Source organism: Protopterus annectens, chromosome 3.part1 (genome assembly GCF_019279795.1).
Source record: "Protopterus annectens isolate FY-2018-M chromosome 3.part1, PAN1.0, whole genome shotgun sequence".
Classification (NCBI taxonomy): Eukaryota; Metazoa; Chordata; order Ceratodontiformes; family Protopteridae; genus Protopterus; species Protopterus annectens.
Window position 1 is genome coordinate 482,870,603 of NC_056732.1, and position 20,736 is coordinate 482,891,338.

Genomic DNA, 20,736 nt, shown 5'->3' on the forward strand with positions numbered 1-20,736 from the left:
AACTCCTGCATAGGATCTCAATTTTGTGCTGGAAAAACTCACCCTGCCTCCTTTTGAACCAGCAGCTACTGTGGATATAAAATTTCTATCTTGGAAAACAGCTTTTCTCTTGGCAGTCACTTCAGCAAGAAGGGTTTCAGAACTACAGGCTGTCATGGCTGTGGAGCCTTTTATTACATTTTACCCGGACAGGGTGTCCCTCAGGACCAATCCTTCTTTTATGCCTAAGGTGGTATCCAGTGTGGCTCTTAACCAGACAATTCACCTGCCAACATTTTACCCAAATCCACAGAACAAGGGGGAGTGGATTCTGCATTCATTGGATGTACACAGAAAACTAAGATTCTACTTAAACAGGACCAAATCTCTAAGAAAGTCTGAGCAACTACTGGTAGCATTTGCTGCAGGGTCAAAGGGGAAGGCTATATCAAAGCAGACTATTTCTAAGTGGACAAGCCACTGCATTCGTTTCTGCTACTTGCACCATGGTAAACCTGTGCCCAAGGGAATCGGGTCACATTCCACAAGGGCTGCCTCTACCTCAGCTTTTCTCAGAGGGGTTCCAACCAAAGACATTCTAGAGGCTGCTACTTGGAGCTCTGTTCATACCTTCACAAAGCATTATCATTTGCCTCTCTTCTCCAAATCCAGAGCAGGCTTTGCCACTGCAGTTCTGCAGGGCCTTATAGCCGCTCCTAATGCTGTTTAGTTCCATCCTCCCGTCCATAGCTTTGGGATTCTATCCAAATATAATGACTGCAGCAGTGAAACACGAAGAACATAGTACAGTTGTGTACACTTACCATAAATGTAGATGTTCGAGTGTATTCACTGTTGCAGTCCGGGTTACCCACCCACCATCCCCCTTTTCTATACCTTTTCTTTCCTTCACTATATACTAAAGCCTTTGTGGTGTATTTGCTTTTAGATGAAGGTAAAGTTTATGTTGCTAAAAGTGCATTACATATTTATATATATATATATATATATATATATATATATATATATATATATATATATATATTTACTCCCCATTTGGGGGGCACCTGACATCGGGATCAAGAAAAACTGAATAAAATGGCGTCAGCTGCATGTTTTATATGCATGACGACCTGACTGTCGTGGAAGAGGAGACAGCAACTGATGCAGGACCCAAGACTTTGTTATTTAGGCCGACTGAGGGCAACCTGCCAACAGATTACCCAAATATAATGACTGCAACAGTGAATACACTCTACATTTATGGTAAGTGTACACAACTGTACTTTCTCTCTTATTTGTTTGATCTGCTCCATGCTGGGTTGGCATATTTTTTCAGTTAAAGCCCAACTGTCAGCAGTTTCTGCTCATCTGTCCTTGACTTCTCATCTGGCCTCTAGATTTGAGGTGAAGCGGTTTCTCAAAGATGTCTTTCATATCAGGCCTCCGAGGAAGGGCCTGTTCCATCTCCTTAGGGCTTTAGTTTTGTTCTTGAAAATTTGACTCAAGCTCCTTTTGAGCCTGCTGCTTCATCTTCCTTGCAACATTGTACTGAGAAGACTCTTCTTTTTTCTCTCCCTCACTTCAGCAAAGAGGGTTACTGAACTTCAGGCTGTCTTGGCTGTTCCGCCTTTCATAGTTTTCTAGAGATATGGTGTCTCTCTGTACTAATCTTTCTTTTGTGCCTCAGTGTGGTCATTGAGTTGTCCCTTAATCTATTCATCTTCCTTCCTTCTCCATAATCAGCCAGGGAGAAGTTTCTTCACACCTTGGATTTACAGTGACAGCTCAGATTTTATTTGGATAAACCTAAAGTTATTCACAAATCTGAGCGGGTTTTTGTTTCCTTTCATCTCAAGTCTTTTGATCTAAGCAAGCCATTTCTTCCTGGATTTATACTGCCATTTCTTTTGGTATTCTTTTCATGGCAAATGTGTTTCATCTTCGTTAAAGGCTCATTCTGCCAGAGCTGCTGCTTCCTGTGATGCTTTTTTCAAGGGGTTGAATACCAGTTGCTTCCTTCAGGCTGCTACTTGGCCTTTTGCCCATACCCTTCACTAAGTAGTACAAGTTGGATGTTATTTCCAGGGCTAGAGCTGGTTTTGCCTAGGCTATCCTGCATGGGTTTCTAGAGGGCTGTTAAGTGCCATCCTCCTCCCAAGTTTCTTTGTGAGCTTTTATACTCTCCCTTTGGTTATGAATACTGAAACAGTGATATGAAAGGACATAGTACAATTATGTAAAATCATACCATAACAGCAGGTGTCCTTCTCTTTACTGTTGCAGTACCTTCTCCCTCCCTCTTGCCCCCTCTACTGTAGCCTGTTCTCCTTGCCCTCCTGGCCATAGGGTTCTTCTCTTTTTTCTCCTTCTGGATGCACATGTTCTTCCTTGTCCCCAGGGGACATTCTATTCCTCCTGTGGGTTTTCAGTTCTGAGTGCATGTTTGTCTGTAAATCACCTTTATGCCCTACACTTTGCATAGGGAAAGCGTACGTATGATGTACAGCACCTGTAAGTACTAAAGGCTTTGGTATAGTGGCTGACATTGGGCTGTCCATGGTAGGAGATCCCATCAGTTATGAATATTGTAACAGCGAAGAGAAGGACATCTAATGTTATGGTAAGATTTTACAGAACTGTACTTCACCTTTTTTTAAAATGTCATTATATGATCAGATTTTCAGTATCCTTCCATGTCTTCTTAGACAGAAGATATCTAGCAGATAAACTGCATATGGTGTGGGATGCATGACAAATCGCCAAAGGTAATTTTTGCAAATGCTAATTGATCGAAAACCATTCACAGAAAATACCTTCAGCAAACATTGAAAGAAACCTTTTTTGCAGGAGGTCTCACCTGCCTGCACCACCCCCCCCCCCCAGATTTCACGTATACCAACTCAGAGGCAGCACATCAGTGGAGAAGAGGGAAAACTCCACTGTTGGCTAAAGAAGTTTTGATGAACTGTATTCAGTCCTTTTGCATTTGCTCAAATTACTTTTGTCAACATGACATGTGGTGTGCACATACCTTTACATGCATAGTGCATTAATAAAAGACAGTCAACCTAACAATATGCTTGATCTTCCCTAGGTTCCTGTAGTTGAAAAAAGCCAATGACATCTATAGAAATAAAATAAACTTTCCATGTTGAAGAAGAAGCCGAGCAGTACAGCTTGTAAAAATAGTAGAAACCCTCCCTAACATACAGACACGCTCAAAGAATTAGATGTAGAAGGGCTTGTTAATTTTTATGGGGTGCAGTATTTGTATGTGTTTGAACTAGACAGGACTATGATAGCCAAAATTCTTCCTTTTGGCAGTCCACAATTTACAATGGATATACTGATTGCTTTGTTGAATCAGCATGCACATTATACAGTCTTCTGAATTCTATGCCTGAGTTTGCTATCAACTGACTGACTAAAATGTTTTTATTTCACTGGTATGCATTAGACCGACTGTTAAATACATAATGGATCAGTTTAGCATTGTCAGATATTCTGTTTGTTGTATTGTCTGTTTAAATTGATATATATTAAGTATGTCACATAATGTATGAAATGCATTTAAACACTTCGTAGGTGAGTTTTGCCTTTATAACTAACAAAGCCAGTTGTGTGGCAAAACCAGTCTTTGCTCATAGGTAATGGAAATTTGAGAATAAAATGCTTATGCACATACAGGTATTTCAGGCAGAAGCAATAATACCCTTCTAGCCTTCTAATATACAAAGGCAGTCATCCCCATAATGATCAAGTTGCACTTGCATATCTGAACTAGTGCTTACTTTAATATAATTTGGTAGTGTATTCCAGATGTAAACTAGTCTCTCTCAGAGCCTATTAGTACATCTCTCATTCCTGTATATTCTCTTAACCATGTTTCAGTTGAATTTCTACAACTCTTTAATAACCCCAGTATTCTCAGAGGCAGCTGTATCCTCTTAAATATCTGTATGGGGTACTGTACAATTTCAGATATTTTAATCTTTCACGATAACTTAACCTTTCACATTTATGGATGCGGTTGATATGCTATTCCACTGAAATGTTTAGAATTTACTATTTTTCCTTTAACATGTCCATATTATTATTATTATTATTATTATTATTATTATTATTATTATTATTGTTGTTGTTATTATTATGTACTCCAGTTTGAGTTTAATGTATCTTAAAAGCAATGAATACATTGTTTCTGATTTCCAAGATTGTATAAATGCTTTCATACATACTTAGTTTTATAACTATCTAAACAGTTTGCTGATACGATCAGAACATTTTAAAACTGGATCTACCCATATAGCCAGGTCAATAAATGAATCCATTCTTTCAGTTACTGTGTGTTGGCTGTCAGTCTATGCCTTCCACATCCCATATGCTTAGTTTTTTTAATGTATTTACCATTGTATTAGTTTCCTGTGCCTAGCTGATCAACTTAGGCAAGTTGTTTAGCAACATTACCCTGTTTGTAACAGACATTTGTAACTGATTTGTTCACTGTTTTACTCTCTGTACTAGTCTGACTACAGATTGTTTGCATTTAGATGATGAAATTATGCTTTTTGTCTTACTTACCCTCAGTAGTCCCCCATAGATTGTTTTTTTTTTGTTGATATTTTTATTAACAATGCTCAGGCTCACTCTGCTCCCCAGCCCTAACTCAATTTCCCAAACACGTCCACTACATCTACACTTAGACCTCACTTTCTCATCTCTTCTTCCTTTTTAACCAATAAAAACAATCCCTAGCCTCATCCAGCAATAAATCCTTCACCACATGTTCAGTCCTAGCCCCAGAACTCCACCCATTAGAAATTCACCTTTACAGTAACTAACTACTTCCTTTAAATGTGACATCACTCTACCTGCTTTAATTCAACTCTACCTACAGTCCAACCCTGCCTTCACCTCACCCTAACTGCTGGTTCTAACCACACTACATTTCCTTCTGTTCACTACTGAGTGCACCCACCGATATGCTCGTCACAAATTCTAATCTTACTATTCCTATCTTTTTTTGCTTATGTAACTTCCCTCCGTAGCCACCTCCTTCTAAATTACATTGCCCCTCCAATCACCTATCCTTTAAGTCCTCCAAACTTCAACTCTTCATGTAATCATCCCACCATAGAACCCTCACCATATACCATCCCCATGATGCTCCTTCATAAACATATCATACCTCTTCAAACCAAAAAAACAAAATACAAAGACCTTCCAACCATAAATAGGCACCCAAATTATGCTAGAATTCAGTAGAGCAAGAAAAAACCTAAAACGTCCAACCCACAACCAACTCCAGGAGAAATTTTAACCATCAAATTGCACAATCCAAAGCCAAAACCCCTCCACTGCTACTCTCTCAAACATAAATTATTCCAAAGTACAGATCTTTCATGTAAATATCCAACAGCATCTGTAATAAAAGCTGACCCCCCCCCCACACCCTTGGATAATCCAGCAATCTCTGACATACTCATCTTAACTGAAACATGGCTAAATCCAAAACTCAAACATGATGAAATTCTTCCACCTGGCTACAATATCTTAAGAGTAGATAGACAGGAAAAAAAAGGTAGCAGTATAGCTGTCATCTACAAAAATACTCTGCAGCTCATACTGCCACTGTCCCCCTCCCCCCAGCCTTTAACAATGCTGAAATCATCACTACCCCTCTCAAATTAAAATTAAACCCACATAAATTCATATCCATCACAGACAGCTATATCCCTCTTGATAATAATAGCATTATTGATGGCTTTCTGCCCTGGACCTCTAACATTGTCCCGGAAGAAAAAGTTATTCTAGGAGATTTCAACATTGATTGACAATCTGTCACTAATGACCCCCCCCCCCCCAGCACACGCACACAAAATGCTATAAATCTGTTCGGTCTTACCCAAATAATCACCTCCCAACACACTATGCCAAACGCTGTTGTACAGGCTCTCTAATTGACTAGATTCTTTCTTCATCTCCCAATAATCATTGCTACTTAGGCTCTGTTTCCAATGTACTAAGTGATTACCTCCCTATATTCACCATGAGAGCCCAAAAATCAATCCCAACACCCCATCATATCAATGACATACATAACCTTGCCCACCTCCAAGTAGATGCCTTCATAAATAAATTACTCCACTGTAACTGGCATCATCTAAAGTCTCTTCCTCTTGATGACACTGTTACAGCATTCACTGAAACTTTCCTTAATGTACTTAATAGCATGTCCCCTAGAAAAAAATGCATAAAACTCACACCAGACCCCTGCTTAACCATGTCTGACAAACAGCTAATGAAACACAGGGACAATCCTTGGAAATCCTGGATCTCAAAACCCCAAACAACCTGCGGTCTTAAAAACAACTTAAGAATCATGCAAACTATCACATTAGATTTGACAAAGCTAACTACTTCAACTTGCAATCCAGGAATGCCAAATTCCAATAGTTTTCTGGTCGAGCATACATCACTTCCCCACACCCGGTTGTTCTACACAACTAGAAGCCACCCTGCCGAACCAAAAAGCAACAGGCTAATATCTCTTCTATCTTTAATGCCCACTTCCGTTAACTCAGTCGCATCCTTACTCAAACAGTCAAGAGAATTCTAATACACACTCCTCCTCTCTCCTTTTTACAACCAGTCTGTACTTCTACTGTTAAAAGCATTCCTCTTGAAACTAAAGCCCAACCACCCTAGTTCCAGACAATCTGCCAGCAGAATACCTAAAATTATCAGCCAAAGCTGCAGCCCGTCTAATATCTATATTCATAAACTGCTCAGTCACTGAGTGTTATGTACCACTACTTTGGAAAAAAATTCTACATTCTAATGTTGCATAAAGGAAGAAATTCTACAGATATAAGTAACTACTGCCCTACTGCAGTCCAATCCCGAGTCTCAAAAATACTAGAAAAGTACATTCAGTACCAAGTCAACCAATACATCATACAAAATAACCTCCTCTCTCCATCCCAATGTGGTTTTTACCCCCACTATAGCACTACAGCTGCCCTATTGCATTTTACAAGCACAGTCAGTACTCTAAGAAATGAAGGCAAGCTTGTATCTGCACTGTTTCTTGACCACTCAAAAGCCTTCGACACTATCTTCACATCCCATTCTACTTTAGAAACTCTGGAAATCTAAGTTTTAATCACACTGTTATTACCTAGTTCAAAGTGTAACTCTTGCTGATCACAAGCCATTAAGTGGCACAGAGATTTCTTCCCATTTCTTTCCGTATCCACTGGAGACAAATACAGTGCCATTCTTGGCCCCATACTCTGTAATATTTTCGTTAATAATCTTCCAGGGGAAGGGCTCAGAAATTCAAGGATATAATCAGTATGGTATTCTAGAAAAAAATGGCTTTATTTGCAGATATTATTTTGTACCTGATAAAACCAGAAAACATCTCACTATTGTGGAACATTCTGATACAGGGCTGGGTTTTTTTTTGGAATATAAAATGAATGAAGATAAAACAAAGGCTATAGCTCTTAACTGTGTACCCATACACAAATTAGTTCAGCAGTATCCACATTTACGAGGACACTTAAGATTAAGTATTTAGGAGTATGGATTAAAAAGATTATGTTATTGCAGCTAAGGATATGTGGGAAGAGACTAAACAAACTATAATACAAAACAGAAGCTCTTGTCTATGGATAGCAAGATACAATCAGTAAAAATAATTGTAGTCCCTTTAGTGTTGTACACTGGTCAGGCATACTTTTATCAACCAGAGGAGAAGTTGTGGGTAATAGTGAAGAGTTGAAGGATTTGGGTGGGGAAGATGGCAAGAGTCATATGGAATAAGGTGATCCTGTCAGTAGAACATGAAGGTTTAGGATCGCCTGATTTGAAGGGATATTTTAGAGCTACACGGATAAGGCTCTTATACATAAAACAAGCAGAAAGCTACAATTCAAAGTGGAAAGGGATGATGATGAAGCAATGGGTTAATACAATACAATAAATAAAGAGTAGGATTTTGGATGCAGATCCTTACTGAGAATAGCAACAGTTATACAGAATGTTATACTCAGAAAGTAGCAGATAGTATTATGTGGAATAAGCAACATGGGAGTCTAGGAAGGAAATTCTGCCAATAAAGATGACTGCAATAAGGGGTACAGAAAATCGGCAAGAGGGGGCTGGAATTTACTGGAGGAAACTGTCAAAGGAGCCAAGGTATTGAGAACAAATAATTAGAGAGGGAAAGGTAACAGAATGGGAAGAGACCAAGAAGACATTTGGATTGCAGGCTACTAATTGCCTCCCTATTAGACTGGTTTCAGAGTATAGACAAAGAGAAAGGAATAGAGGAATCAGGGCTGTACTTTGGTCAACTGGCCCTAAGCGAAAGGGCTGCACAGCACCCCCACAAACTACCCGGTGCCCCCATCCTAGTCTACCTCCATCATCCAGATTACTTTTTTTTTCATTTTTTTCACAGTTTCTTGCTGTTCATTATTTTTCCTGTGCTCATTTAACGTATTTTAAAGAAACAATTTCTTACTGCAAAAAAAACAAACAAATACTGGAAAAGTGCCCCTGTTACAGTGGCACCGTAGGCAGCCACCTACTTGGCCTGTGCCTAAGGCCGGCTATGAGGGGAATCCTAAGTGAAAGACCTGCACTGGATGAGTTTTTAACTGAATCTAGAACAGAAGCTGGTGTTAAAAATAAAGGATAATAAGTAGGGTGTATAAAATATTGCACAACAACTAAAGGAATAAATCAGAAGGGGGTCAGAAAAGATTAGGAAGACAGTTTAGCTATGCAATGCACAAAGAAGCAGTGGAAGGCTCTCAGATATGCAACAAAATATTTTAAGCGTTAGGACTTTTTTTTTCTTTGAAGTGTTTGCATAGATACTTTTATACCCCAAGCAGACTTCAAAGAGTTTCGGCAGGTAGATGGCACATGTTGTAGGTGTAATTGGGAGAAAAAGGGTTCCTGGTAGCACATGTTCTCTGAGTGTAATTAGTTGGCAGAATTTAAATATTCCCTACAGAGTACTCAGTCAGGAATACTGGGCCAGCAAATTAGTGTAACTAAGAAAATTATTTGTTGTTTTGAGCTGAGATACAGGATCTGAATTGCCTAGATATAGTAAGGTCTTGCTAAATTTAATTCTAGTGGCTGCAAAAAAGCAATTATTAGAAAATCAAAATCTAAACCAACTATACTTGAAGTTGTGAGTATTGTTAACAGAGATAAAAGAATTGGAAGTGGGATCTTTATAAAAGGGTATGAGTAAATTGCATAGCAAAAATGGAAATTGGAGCAGTACATGCATGTTATGTAGGAGGAATGGGGTTTAACAGAAGGCAGAAATTGAATAGTTTATGTATTGTTGCTTTGATTATATGATATATGACAATATATGTGATGCATAACTTTTGTAAATGTGAATTTGTCAATATGGTTTGATTATTTTAATATAAATGTAAATTTACCTATGTCACAATTGATGGCTATTAAAAAAAATAAAAAAAACAACCTCTGAGTCCACAAACTGAGACCCTATAATCCAGTATGCTGATGACCCCACCCTCATCTCTAGTAACCGCAGTCTAAAAAAAAAATGTAAAAAAACGAGTCTATATTATGTGATCGAAGAATCGCTTCTTCAAACACATAATCGACACATATAAACTGCGAACTGCCACATCCTCAATTTTTTTTCCTTGGGGGGGATTCACATGGCCATAAAATAAAAAAACTTTAAAACACTATATGGGAGGCTTTGCCCCCCTAACTAAATATACTATCTCCGAGATCACTCTACATTGAAGTAAAGCGCAATTCCTATTAACAGCCAACTGAATTTTTTTCCCCTAGGAAAAAATTCGAGGACGTGGCCGTTCGTGGTTTACAGTGTTTGCTGTATATGTGTCGATTATTGTGTTCGAAGAAGAGATTCTTGGATCACATAATATAGACCTGCAAAAAGCTAAGATTTCTTTTCCTCAGTAGAAGCTTGGGTAGCCAACTGTGAATTTTCCCCTAACCCCCAAAAGAGTAACTTATTCTCTTCACACTAATACACCTCTCAGCTCAAAAAGCCTCTTTTGATATAGTACCAGCAAACAACACCAGCATTGAAATTGTCCCACAGATTAAACCTCTAGGAGTCCGCGTTGATAAACACCTAAAATTTGAGTACCTCATACAAGACACAGAAAAAACCCACCAGAAATTCGGCTCCCGCTACAGAATCAAGCCTCACCTTACCGACTCATTCAGAAAACACCTAGCTTTGGCACTACTACTTCAAACATGTCTATACTCCACCCCAGTTTTCAGCAATTTACAGTCCACACACCTTACCAAGCTTGAACAATGCTACCATACGGTAGCTAAGTTTGCTGGCAACTGCCCTCATAGTACCCATCACTGCACTCAGAGCTGAACTGGTTTGAACCCCCCCCCCCAAACTACCTATCCTAACTCACTATTATTTGCAACATTGTTTACAGACCTAGCAATTGTCCAACTCTCTCAAACCTTATTCACCAATACACAGCAATTAGATCCATACGTTCATCTGTAAAAAAATCCTAGAAGGCACCAAATCCAACAACTCAGCAGGTAATGCCCTATTCTCTAACCATTCAGCCAGAGCGTGGAATTCCATACCAAATCTAAATCATTCAAACTCCAGCTAAAATTGCACCAGTTCAATCACTGGCTCTGCACATGTTCCACACCTGGTTGACACTTTCCATCTTAACCCTGCCCACCCACCCTCCTCTCGAATACTCCTGCATCTGTACAATATTCAAGCTGTCCATTCTTTCATTCTCCTTTCCCTGTAAAACTCTATCCTTTTTCTTACTCTACCAATAAAAAATTACTAGTGCATATCACTCTCAGTATTCATACTGTCCTTCACCTCTACTAATTCTCTTCCTTGGCCTTATACCTGTATATAATCTTATCAGAGTATTATGTTATTATCTAGGTACCACTCAATCTTTCTTCCTTATATTCTCAACATGGTGTTTCTGTCATCACAAGTTGTTTATTTTATTTTTCTCCTGTACTTTATTATTGTTATAATTTGTTTACCACTGTACATTTAATAGTTTTCTCCCTGGATCTCTGCTGAAAACGGGTCTTGAACCCAGACTCTTCCTATCAACAAATGAAATAAATAAATGTAGTCCATGTTCCTATTTTTGATTCGGTTCTGTACTCTGGTGCTGGTATTTCTTCGTGTTTCTCCTGAAAATATGTCATAGGCCTAGTGGGAGTTATCTAGTCAGCAAAACATATTCAAAATTATAAAAAATATACTTACTGCATTGGACAACGTAGCAATTCTGGCTGTTTTGGGATCAACTGTATGTGTAGTAAGACCAGGATTGCCAGACACACCCCTATCTGAGCGGGACCGTCCCGAGATCAGCAGCCCCATGCAGAGTCCCGCACTGTATTTTAAAATCCAGGTGAAACAGGCTCTGCTTTATTTTTGATTGGCTCATATACCGTACCTGCATACGTGCCAATCAAAGGATCCACTTCTGTATATTGCATAACAGCCTGCTCTTTCGCATTATACAGAAGTGGCGCCATTTTCTGGAACTTTGTTTTTGGGTCTTCACTTTGTGTGAAAGACTTTTTTTTTTTGTTCCTTTCTGACCATTTGCAAATCTGGCAACCTTGAGTAAGACCCATAAAGGCTTATGAGCTTCCTGATTTGTATACTTTTACTGGAGGATGTATGTAAGGATTCTCTTTAATTACCTTGTTTACAACTTGTAAGAGCTTAAGTTTATTTTAAAATCCAACTACATATAAACTAATGTCTACTAGGTTGTAGATGCACACAGTTCTTTGTCTTAAACTAAAAGTAAATATATTTTTATATTTTGATTTTTTTCCAGAACTTGCACCTACTGGAGATGCAAAGTATGATGCTCTTTTGATAACCAACATTGTTCCTATGTATCCTGCCTTCAAAAGTAAGTGGATCAGTCATTCCAAAAGTGCCTACAGATATTTATTTGATGTTTTTGTGACAAGGAAACCCTGATATTTCTGGTTAGCTGAAGTAAATTAATAATTGTGAAGTTTTCTTATCTTGAGCACTTGTCCTCTTCAATGAACAAATAAGAAATTTGATGTTGTCCTATCTCGCCCACATTCTTAACAAGTTGGGTTTGAATCCGATCCTCTGATCCAACTCGGGCTTATACACAAGCTCGAGGTCTTCCACTAGCTTGTGGCTAAAAACTCTATCCCATGATGCAGTAGGAGATCTCCCCAGATCTCGTTTGCTGCTAAGCAAGATTTAGTGTTCGCTTCGCTAGCTCTGGGTAAGTACAAATTAATTTGTTGTTTCTGTCAAATTCTTTGCTAGGTTAGGCTAATTGCATTATCTAGCCATGTTTGTAGTGCTGTTTCAGCTGGTTGACGGCCACATTTAAACTTGGCCATTTTTCTCCTTATCTCTGATTACTTTAAACTTATTTCAATGCCCGTTTAAGTTGGAGGGCTTTTTTCCTTCACTTTTTTGGTTTGAATATTATTATATATTTATATATTCCTGTTGTGTGTGATAAGCAGTTAATTTAACTTAGTTAACTGCTTTCCTTCCCTCTGCAGTCCGTTTAAGTTACAGGGCTATTTTTTCTCTAATTGTTTGTAGGTTAAAAAAAAAATGTTTTTTTTTTTGTTGTGTGCCATATTATTGATATATATTTTATTCTACTTGTGTGCTTAAAATGTCGCCTAAGGATAAAGACAAGGATTCAAAGCAGTCTGGATTTAAAAAATGTCAAGATTGTGGTCAGAAGATGTCACTTACTGACAGACACACTATCTGTGTTTACTGTTTAGGAGTTGTGCACCTCCAGGAAACCTGTTTGATATGTCATTATTTTACTCATAGAGTTCTCCTAGACAGAAAGAACAAACTTATTTTAAGAGGATTACTAAAGACCCCTTTCTCGGAGGCTGTTCAAGAGGGCCAGGGTCCTTCAGAATCTCCCTCCTCAAAGTCTGATAAGGGAACTGAAAAAAGATTATCTTCGTTTTCTTCCAGTGCTCCATCAGAGCTGCCAAAAAAATGCCAAAAAAATTGCATCTCTTGATCCGAAGCACTCCGGGTCCGAGAAGTCAATGGCACTTGACAATCTTATCTGTCGCTGCCAAAGGCAATGGAGAGCCAAAACCGCTCCTTGGTTTTGGAGCCATTTTCCCCAACTCTGAGGTGGCCTGTATTACAGCCCCCAAAATCTCCATTCCCTTCATCTCAGTTTTCTAGAAGTCTGTCGGACGATGGCGTGGATCGTGTGGTGCAGAAGCTGTTACGGACCCCAGCGCTGGCCATACTGTTTTCAGATCCAAATCCGAGGGATTTGGATCCAACAACATCCTCCCCTTCTGCTCCAATTCCTCCTCTGATGTGATCTCAGACTTAGAAGCCAGAAAGTTCAGAGCTGATACTGGTGGAAACCTCTGAACCGAGACCTACTTCAGCATCTTCGGCACCGGCTATTGCTCTGAAGTCTTCCCTCCATCAAATTTGAGGAGTCTAGGTCCCGACACTCTTCACTTGGGTCCGGGGAGGTGAGTCAGATCGTACAGTTGTCTGATCCTACCTTACCTCTCGGGGCATCGGCTCGGGTGAGCTCAGCTCCTACCTCTGTCTCGGAGCCATCATCCTTGGTACCGGGGGATCCCTCAGCTTCTTCAGATCCAGGAATTCTGTTGAAGTAGGGTCGTGGGGCCTTTGAGCTAATGAGGAGAGTACTGTCTCCACTGGCAGTTCCACGGTCATCTTTGGATATTCTTCTTCCCAAGGCACAGGTGTCTGCCTCTATAATCTTCGATCCACAGGGACACAGAGATCCTAGGCTTCAGGATGCCCCTCAGGGTTCACTCCACTCTTCTGAAACCTCTCCAGAATACCCCTCTAAAGAGGTTATGAAAGAAGAAGCATTTGGACTTCCTGGAAGAGTCTGTCACATCTGATACAGACCTCGATGATGCTGAGGGGTCCCCACGGTCGCCCTCTGATGATGTCTCCTTTGCAGACATCTTAGAGATACTAAACCAGAGAGGTGACTGGAAGCTCATCGACCCTTCAGACGAGGAGTCTATTTACCTGAAAGGTTTTGGATCTTGCCCTTTCTCCACTTGGGTGTCTCCACCTTTCGATGAGCTCATGGATTTGGATTCTCAAAAGATGTGGGAGCCTCTAGATTCTGTGCAACCCATTCCTCAGTTGACAGATAAGTTTATTACTTCCCTGGTTGACAAAAGCTTTTTGACCAAGGGAGTCCCGATAGATGCTATGCTGGTGGCAGCAGCCTCCAAGAAGGAACTCTGAGACATCCTCGTCAGTCCATCCACCGAACAAAGAGTCTCGTACAATGGACAGATATGGAAAGCGCATTTTCTCTTCAGTGACTTTTGCCATTCGATCGATGAACTACCTTACCGATTTTACAAGATTACAGAGAGATCTCCTGAAAGAGCTAAGAAATACTCTCCAAGGTTCAGTAGCAGGGGTTTCAGGTAAAGTTTCCTCTCAGCTCTCTACCTTAAATTCAGTAGTAAATAAATTCCTCCATGAGGCTGATTTCATACGCTGCAGATGGAGCGAGCAGAGCAGCGGGTGCAGGAATTTCCTTGAGACATTCTTTGATGGGCTTGTGTGATTTTGTGGAGCCCTTTAAATTTTCCTTTGTTAACACCCCATTTGATGGCACGTCTCTTTTCAGGCCGAAAGTAAAAGACACACTCACCACATGGGAGCAGGAAGGAAAGACTCTGTCTGCTGTGGTAGTCTGTTTTTCCTTACCTGCCAGACCTTATCCCAAAGGTCAGAAAGATGGAAAAATGTGGTTTCAAAAATCTAAGAGAGCTTTCCAAGACACACGTGGTGATCCTTCCCCCTAGAGGCAGAGGGGGGAGCGCTAATGGAAGATGCTGACCTCGTGGCAGAGGGGGTCCAGAGAATCAGGGTGACCGAGAATCCTTCTTTGGTAAGCCCTTTCAGCGCTGCTGAAAGGAGACCCGCCTGTCCATCTCTGGAGGCAGTCAGGCGCCGCCTATCTTTGTATCCAGAGGCCTGGCAAAAGATAAGACAAATGGGTACAAAGCATCATATCCAGAGGCTGCTTCATTCCCTTTTCTCTCCCCACCCTAAAAATGAAAAAACATCCCAGATGTTCCACCCAATCAAAGGGAACAGGCAACTGTAGAAATTCAAAAGTTGCTAAACAAAAGAGTCGTCCAATTGGTCCCCTCAGACCAACTAGGATCCGGAACTTACTCAAGATTCTTTTTAGTTCCAGGGAAAACAGGGGACTGGAGACCAATTCTGGATTTCAGCAATCTAAACAAATCGTTAAAGAAGTCCAAGTTCTGGATGGTAACACTGCAGTCTATACTCCCGTTCTTGGGACAAGACAATTGGATGTGCTCGACAGACCTTCAGGATGCATACTACCATATACAAATGGACAGGCAATCCAGGAGGCACCTGCGCTTTTGGCTGGGAGCCAGTCACTGTCAGTTTCAAGCTCTGTCCTTTGGTCTCACTACAGTCCACAGAGTGTTCACCAAGTGTATGGCAGTGATCGCGGCTCACTTGAGACGCCTAGGATTTCGAGTGTTTCCATACGTAGAAGACTGGCTCCTAACTCCTCCACTGAGCATCTACTAACTGAAGCGATAGACTCCACACTACTCTTCTGCTCTCAATTAGGAATCACAGTAAACTATGAAAAATTTGCCTTGCTGCCAAATCAGCGCATTGTTTTTATAGGAGCAGAACTGGACACAACAAACTTCTTCCAGAAAGGATAAGAGCCCTTCGAAATCAGATCTTGATTCTCCTTCCAAAAAAGAAAGTACAAGTGAAGACAGTTCTAAAAGTCATAGGGACCATGGCAGCAACAATAACACTTGTCGCTCGTCATCACATGAGAATTCTTCAGTGGTTACTTTCCACTCAGTGGTCAATGCAAGAGCTGCCCATGTCCCACAAGATAAGGCTGACGAATCCTGCAAGAAAGACCTTTGGTGGTGGCTAGATTCCAATCTCTTGATGTTGAGCCCATCCCTTCGTACTCCCTCAACCATTAGCCATGGAAATGCAGCAACTACTTTTCCCTGATTCCCCCCTCCAGGGAAGTCACCAAGGGATGCACTTGTACACAGTTGGGAAGGGACTTGATACTCATTGCCTCATTCTGGCCTCATCAAATATGGTTCCCCTTCCTGTTGCTTCATCGTCAGGAGGAGCCCTGGATTCTGGACCTAGTTTCAGATCTGCTGACTCATACATCAGGAACTCTCCATCCTTCTCTTCAAACTCTCAAGTTGACAGCTTGGCTACTCCAATTCCAACCATAGCCAGGCCTCCTGACCTCTCTTCTTCGGTGAAACATATTCTAATCTCCTCTCATAAGACTTTGACAAGAAAATTATATAGAAGTAAATGGAAAAGACTTTCTGTATGGGCCCTGGACAATTACATTGACCCTTATTCTGCCCTTATTGCTTCCTTTCTTGAATTCTTAGGAAAGTTCTTCAATGAGGGTTCTGCCACTGCTACTATTAGAGTGCAGTTAGCAGCAATTTCTAATTTTCATTTTGGAGAGTCAGGGTTAAATGTGATGTCTAATAAACTGTGTAAAGCCTTTCTTAAAAGTACGTTGTTATTAAGACCCCCCCCCTATCAAGGCCCCTTCAGCACCATGGGACTTAAAATTTTTGTTTTATCCCGATTGATACTTCCCCCTTTTGAACCGGCTTCATCATGTGATCTAAAGTACCTGACATGCAAAACCATTCTGTTGATAGCTATTACATCTGCCAGAAGGGTTTCCGAACTACAAGCTTTGTCAATAAAACCTCCATACTTGATTTTCCACAGAGATAGAGTATCCCTTCGGACAAACCCTTCCTTTCTACCCAAACTATGTTCAGAAGCTAACTTGAACCAGTTCATAGAAGTACCAGTTTTTTCCCCAACTATACGAATAAAACTCACCAACTGGATGTACACAGACAGTTGCGTTTTTTCCTACACAGAACTACGGACTTCAGAAAATCTGATCAATTATTTCTGTCCTCCTCAGATTCAAAGAAAGGTGCTCCTGTAGCCAAAGTCACACTGTCAAAATGGCTATCAGACTGTATTTCCTTTACTTACAGATCTCAAAACAAAGAACTAGGAGACAAAGTGAAAGGTCACTCTACAAGAGGCATAGCAACTTCCTTTGCCTTTCATGCTAGACTGCCTATTGATACTGTCTGTGCTGCAGCCACATGGGCAAGACCACATAACTTTATCACGCATTACAAAGTAGATTTGGCCTCCAGGAACAGGACTTCCTTTGGGTCCACTGTTCTGAAGAATATACTCCCGTGAGCCACCTGAGAAAGATGGTGCTAGGGACGCTGTCTCAACTTAAGAATGAAAGGGAGGTAGGACAACATCACATAAAGAAGTTGTGTACTCACCGTAACGTTCTATGTGTGTTGTCCATCTCGCCTTCATTCTTACATCCCACCCTCCTTTCCCCCACCTGTTGGCTCCTAGATGACCGAGGTAATGTAATTGGCTATTAATGTTCTCTGACCATCTTTTGTTTCCTGTATGAGGTCTGGGCAACTACTAGTTATTTTTTTCTTTATATCTGCAAACAAGATCTGGGGAGCTCTCCTAGTGCATCATGGGGGATAGGGTTTTTAGCCATGAGCTAGTGGAAGACCTTGAACTTGTGTATAAGGCTGAGTCGGATCTGAACCCAACTTGTTAAGAATGAGGGCGAGATGGACAACACACATGGAACATTATGTTGAGTACACAACTTTTTTCTGAATCTTTTGAGTGCCTTGACTAAATGTAATTTGGAGTTTTGTTTTTTTTTTTTTGTAATCCGCATGAGCAGCCCAGTGGTTTCCTTTCCTATACCCAGTTAACAAATTTATTTATCCACTGGAACAAGATAACTCCTGCCCATTTTTCCCTTATGGAGGTGAGAGTTAGGTGTACCCCCCCCCCTTTCAGCAACTTGGAAGCTCCACAAGTACTGCCCTTTGTAGATGTATGCTCATTCATGCCCACGTGCAACCTCATGACCAGGCAGCACACTGCTTGTACAGCAGGCACACAAGGCTCTAATCACTGCTGTAAGAACACTTGGTATTGCTAGCGCAGTGAGACAAGCTACCTTCCCCCCCCAGGATAGATGAGCCACCATTGAGCGCTCATTGCCATCCTTTCTTGCCTGGTCTGACCAGCTTCTGCGCTGCTAGACAAACACGTGTTATCTAAGCAAAGTCAGGGTTTTATCATTCTGCACCACAGATCCAGGGAGGGATTGGAAATGTTTGGGCTGGACTCTGGAACTGCCACGCTTTAACCCTTTAGGACACTTGTACCTATGCAGAACAAAAAATGGCTAATTGTAATTTAGAAAGTAGGTGATTACTTAATGAAAGTGGGGTGGGTCAAGTGATTCCAGAATGTTTTGATCCCGCTCTGAGTCACATATATGCCTAAGCACTGTGTTATGGACAGCAGTGGAGTGACACAAATCTGCTTGAAATGTGGCTCAAGCATATACAGCTGTTACTACTGTTAGGTGATCTCAGCATCTTTTATTTTTGATTTCCAGATTTGCATTGAACCAAACACCCTGTGATCCTTATATGATGTCTGTGTAATGTTTTTGCTGAGGCAAGATAAAACTTGATGTTTTGATATGTTACAATGCCACTTTACATGCTTCTTTGAGTTCCTTAGTTATTCCGCAGGACTTCATCTGGAGCCCTGTGAATCACTAATTCATTGTTAGAGTTCTTTGTCTTTTTATGCTTCGGTCTTTTCTGAAGATTGTTTTGGATCAGTTGTAGAAATTCATTATCCTGTAATATTTTATTGCACTTACTTTTCTTCATCCTGTAAGATATTTAGGATATTAAAATGGGTTAGACATGGTACCCTGTACTTTTGAAACTAAATTCTTCAAAAATATTTCTATTTCCTTTTTTTTTTTTTTTTTTAACCATGGAATCTGTAATTTATCAGAAAATAAAATCCTATGAACTGGTTGTCTGCTCATGATTTATGAAAAGATGGCTGTCTGCATATGCAGGGCATTGATAAGAGTATGTGAAAGGAAAACATTTGGCTGTTCAAGAATTTATGTGCATTTCCTACTGGTTCAATATTTATTTGATGTTAGTCTTTTTAATTGGGTAATATTCACTAGATGTGATTATTTTCAGGGGTGACCTCAGAGCTTACACTAAACTGCCTTAACCCAGCAAGTACTGCTGTGATGTTTGGACAGCAAGATATAGTTCAGGCACCATGGAACTTGTTCCAAAGAGGGCTGACAAATTCCTTAGTCCCCCTACAAACTGTTTATTCTGGAGCAAGGGCGTACCAGTCGATGCCATTGTGGTTGCTGTGGCCACAAAGAAGGAGCTAGCAGAGCAGAGCTCCACAGTCCATCCCGTGAAGAGGGAGTCCTGGGGTTTAGACCATTTTAGGAAGCAGGTGTACACCTCAGCTACCTTTGGACTGAGGGAACTATTTGGCACATTTTATCCACCCCCAAAGCGATTTGGTTCAAGAGCTTGCCACCTCCTTTGCAGAATTATTGCCAGCGGAGAGCCTCAAACAGGTGTCTCCCAAGCTTGCCACTCTGACCTCTCTGACAAATTCCTCATTAAGGTTAATCTCCAACACTGTGGAGGCTACCTCTCGAGCTTCTGGCATGGGCATTTGCCTTGCGGCATCATGCCTTGCTATGGTTGTGCAAGTTCACGGAACCCTTTAAGGCATCGATTACTAATGCCCCCTTCAATGGTTCCACTCTGTTTGGACCTTCCATGAAGGACACTTTGACCTGCAGTGAGCAGGAAGGGAAGACTGTGCAGTAGGAATTCAACTTTCGGCCAACCAGAGGTCCTCCTCGAAGACCCAGTGGTGATCCAGAAAGATGTGGTTCCGTAAGATGCAGTCCCCCTTTCAGGACGCTCTGGACAAATCTCCTTCCAGAAGCAGGGGGAGCGGTTTCAGTGGGTGACGCTGCCCTCGTGGCAGGGGGGTCCACATAATCAGGGCTCCAGGGAACTTTTATCTGTGCAGTCCTTTCAGTGCTCCTGAAGCATTTCCCAGCTGCTGTGCCCTGGAGACAGTCGGGGGTCGAATTTCCTACACCCACTAGCCTGGACAAAAATCACTTCCGATCATTGGGTGTTAAATACAGTTTTCAGGGGCTATTTCATTCTCTTTTCAGAGCCCCCTCCAATGAGAAGTTATCTCCCTGACGTTCCACCCAGTGGGAGTTCGCCCTCAAAGAAGTTCAGCTTCTAAAAAGAGCCATTAAAGAAGTTCCAGCAGGACAGAGAGGATCCAGTACTTACTCACTTCTTTTTAGTGCCAAAAAATATGGGGAGCCTACATCCTATTTTGGATCTCAGCAAGCTCAGTCTTTCAGTGAAGAATGCAAAGTTCCGGGTGGTCATTGCTCAGTCCCTTCTGCCCTTATTATGCAGGGACAATTGGATGTGCTCAGTGGATTTCCAGGATGCCTACTATAACATCAAGATAGGCAGACATTCCAGAACACATCTTCACATCCAGCTAGGGGCCAATCATCATCAGTTCAGAGCCCTACCCTTCGGTTTCACCATAGCCCCCAGGTGTTTACCAAATGCATGGCAGTGGTAGCAGCTCATCTGCATTTACAGGGG

At 41.1% G+C, this 20,736-nt stretch overlaps 1 protein-coding gene across 1 annotated transcript in view; it reads left to right on the forward strand.

Moving 5' to 3' along the window:
* Nucleotides 1-20,736, forward strand: part of ENPP2 (ectonucleotide pyrophosphatase/phosphodiesterase 2) — a gene marked incomplete in the record, with an annotated part of 2,364,887 nt that overhangs the window by 2,002,013 nt on the left and 342,138 nt on the right. Inside the window, 1 exon segment of the mRNA XM_044066921.1 lies at nt 11,892-11,969. Coding sequence (XP_043922856.1) covers nt 11,892-11,969 — 78 coding nt within the window.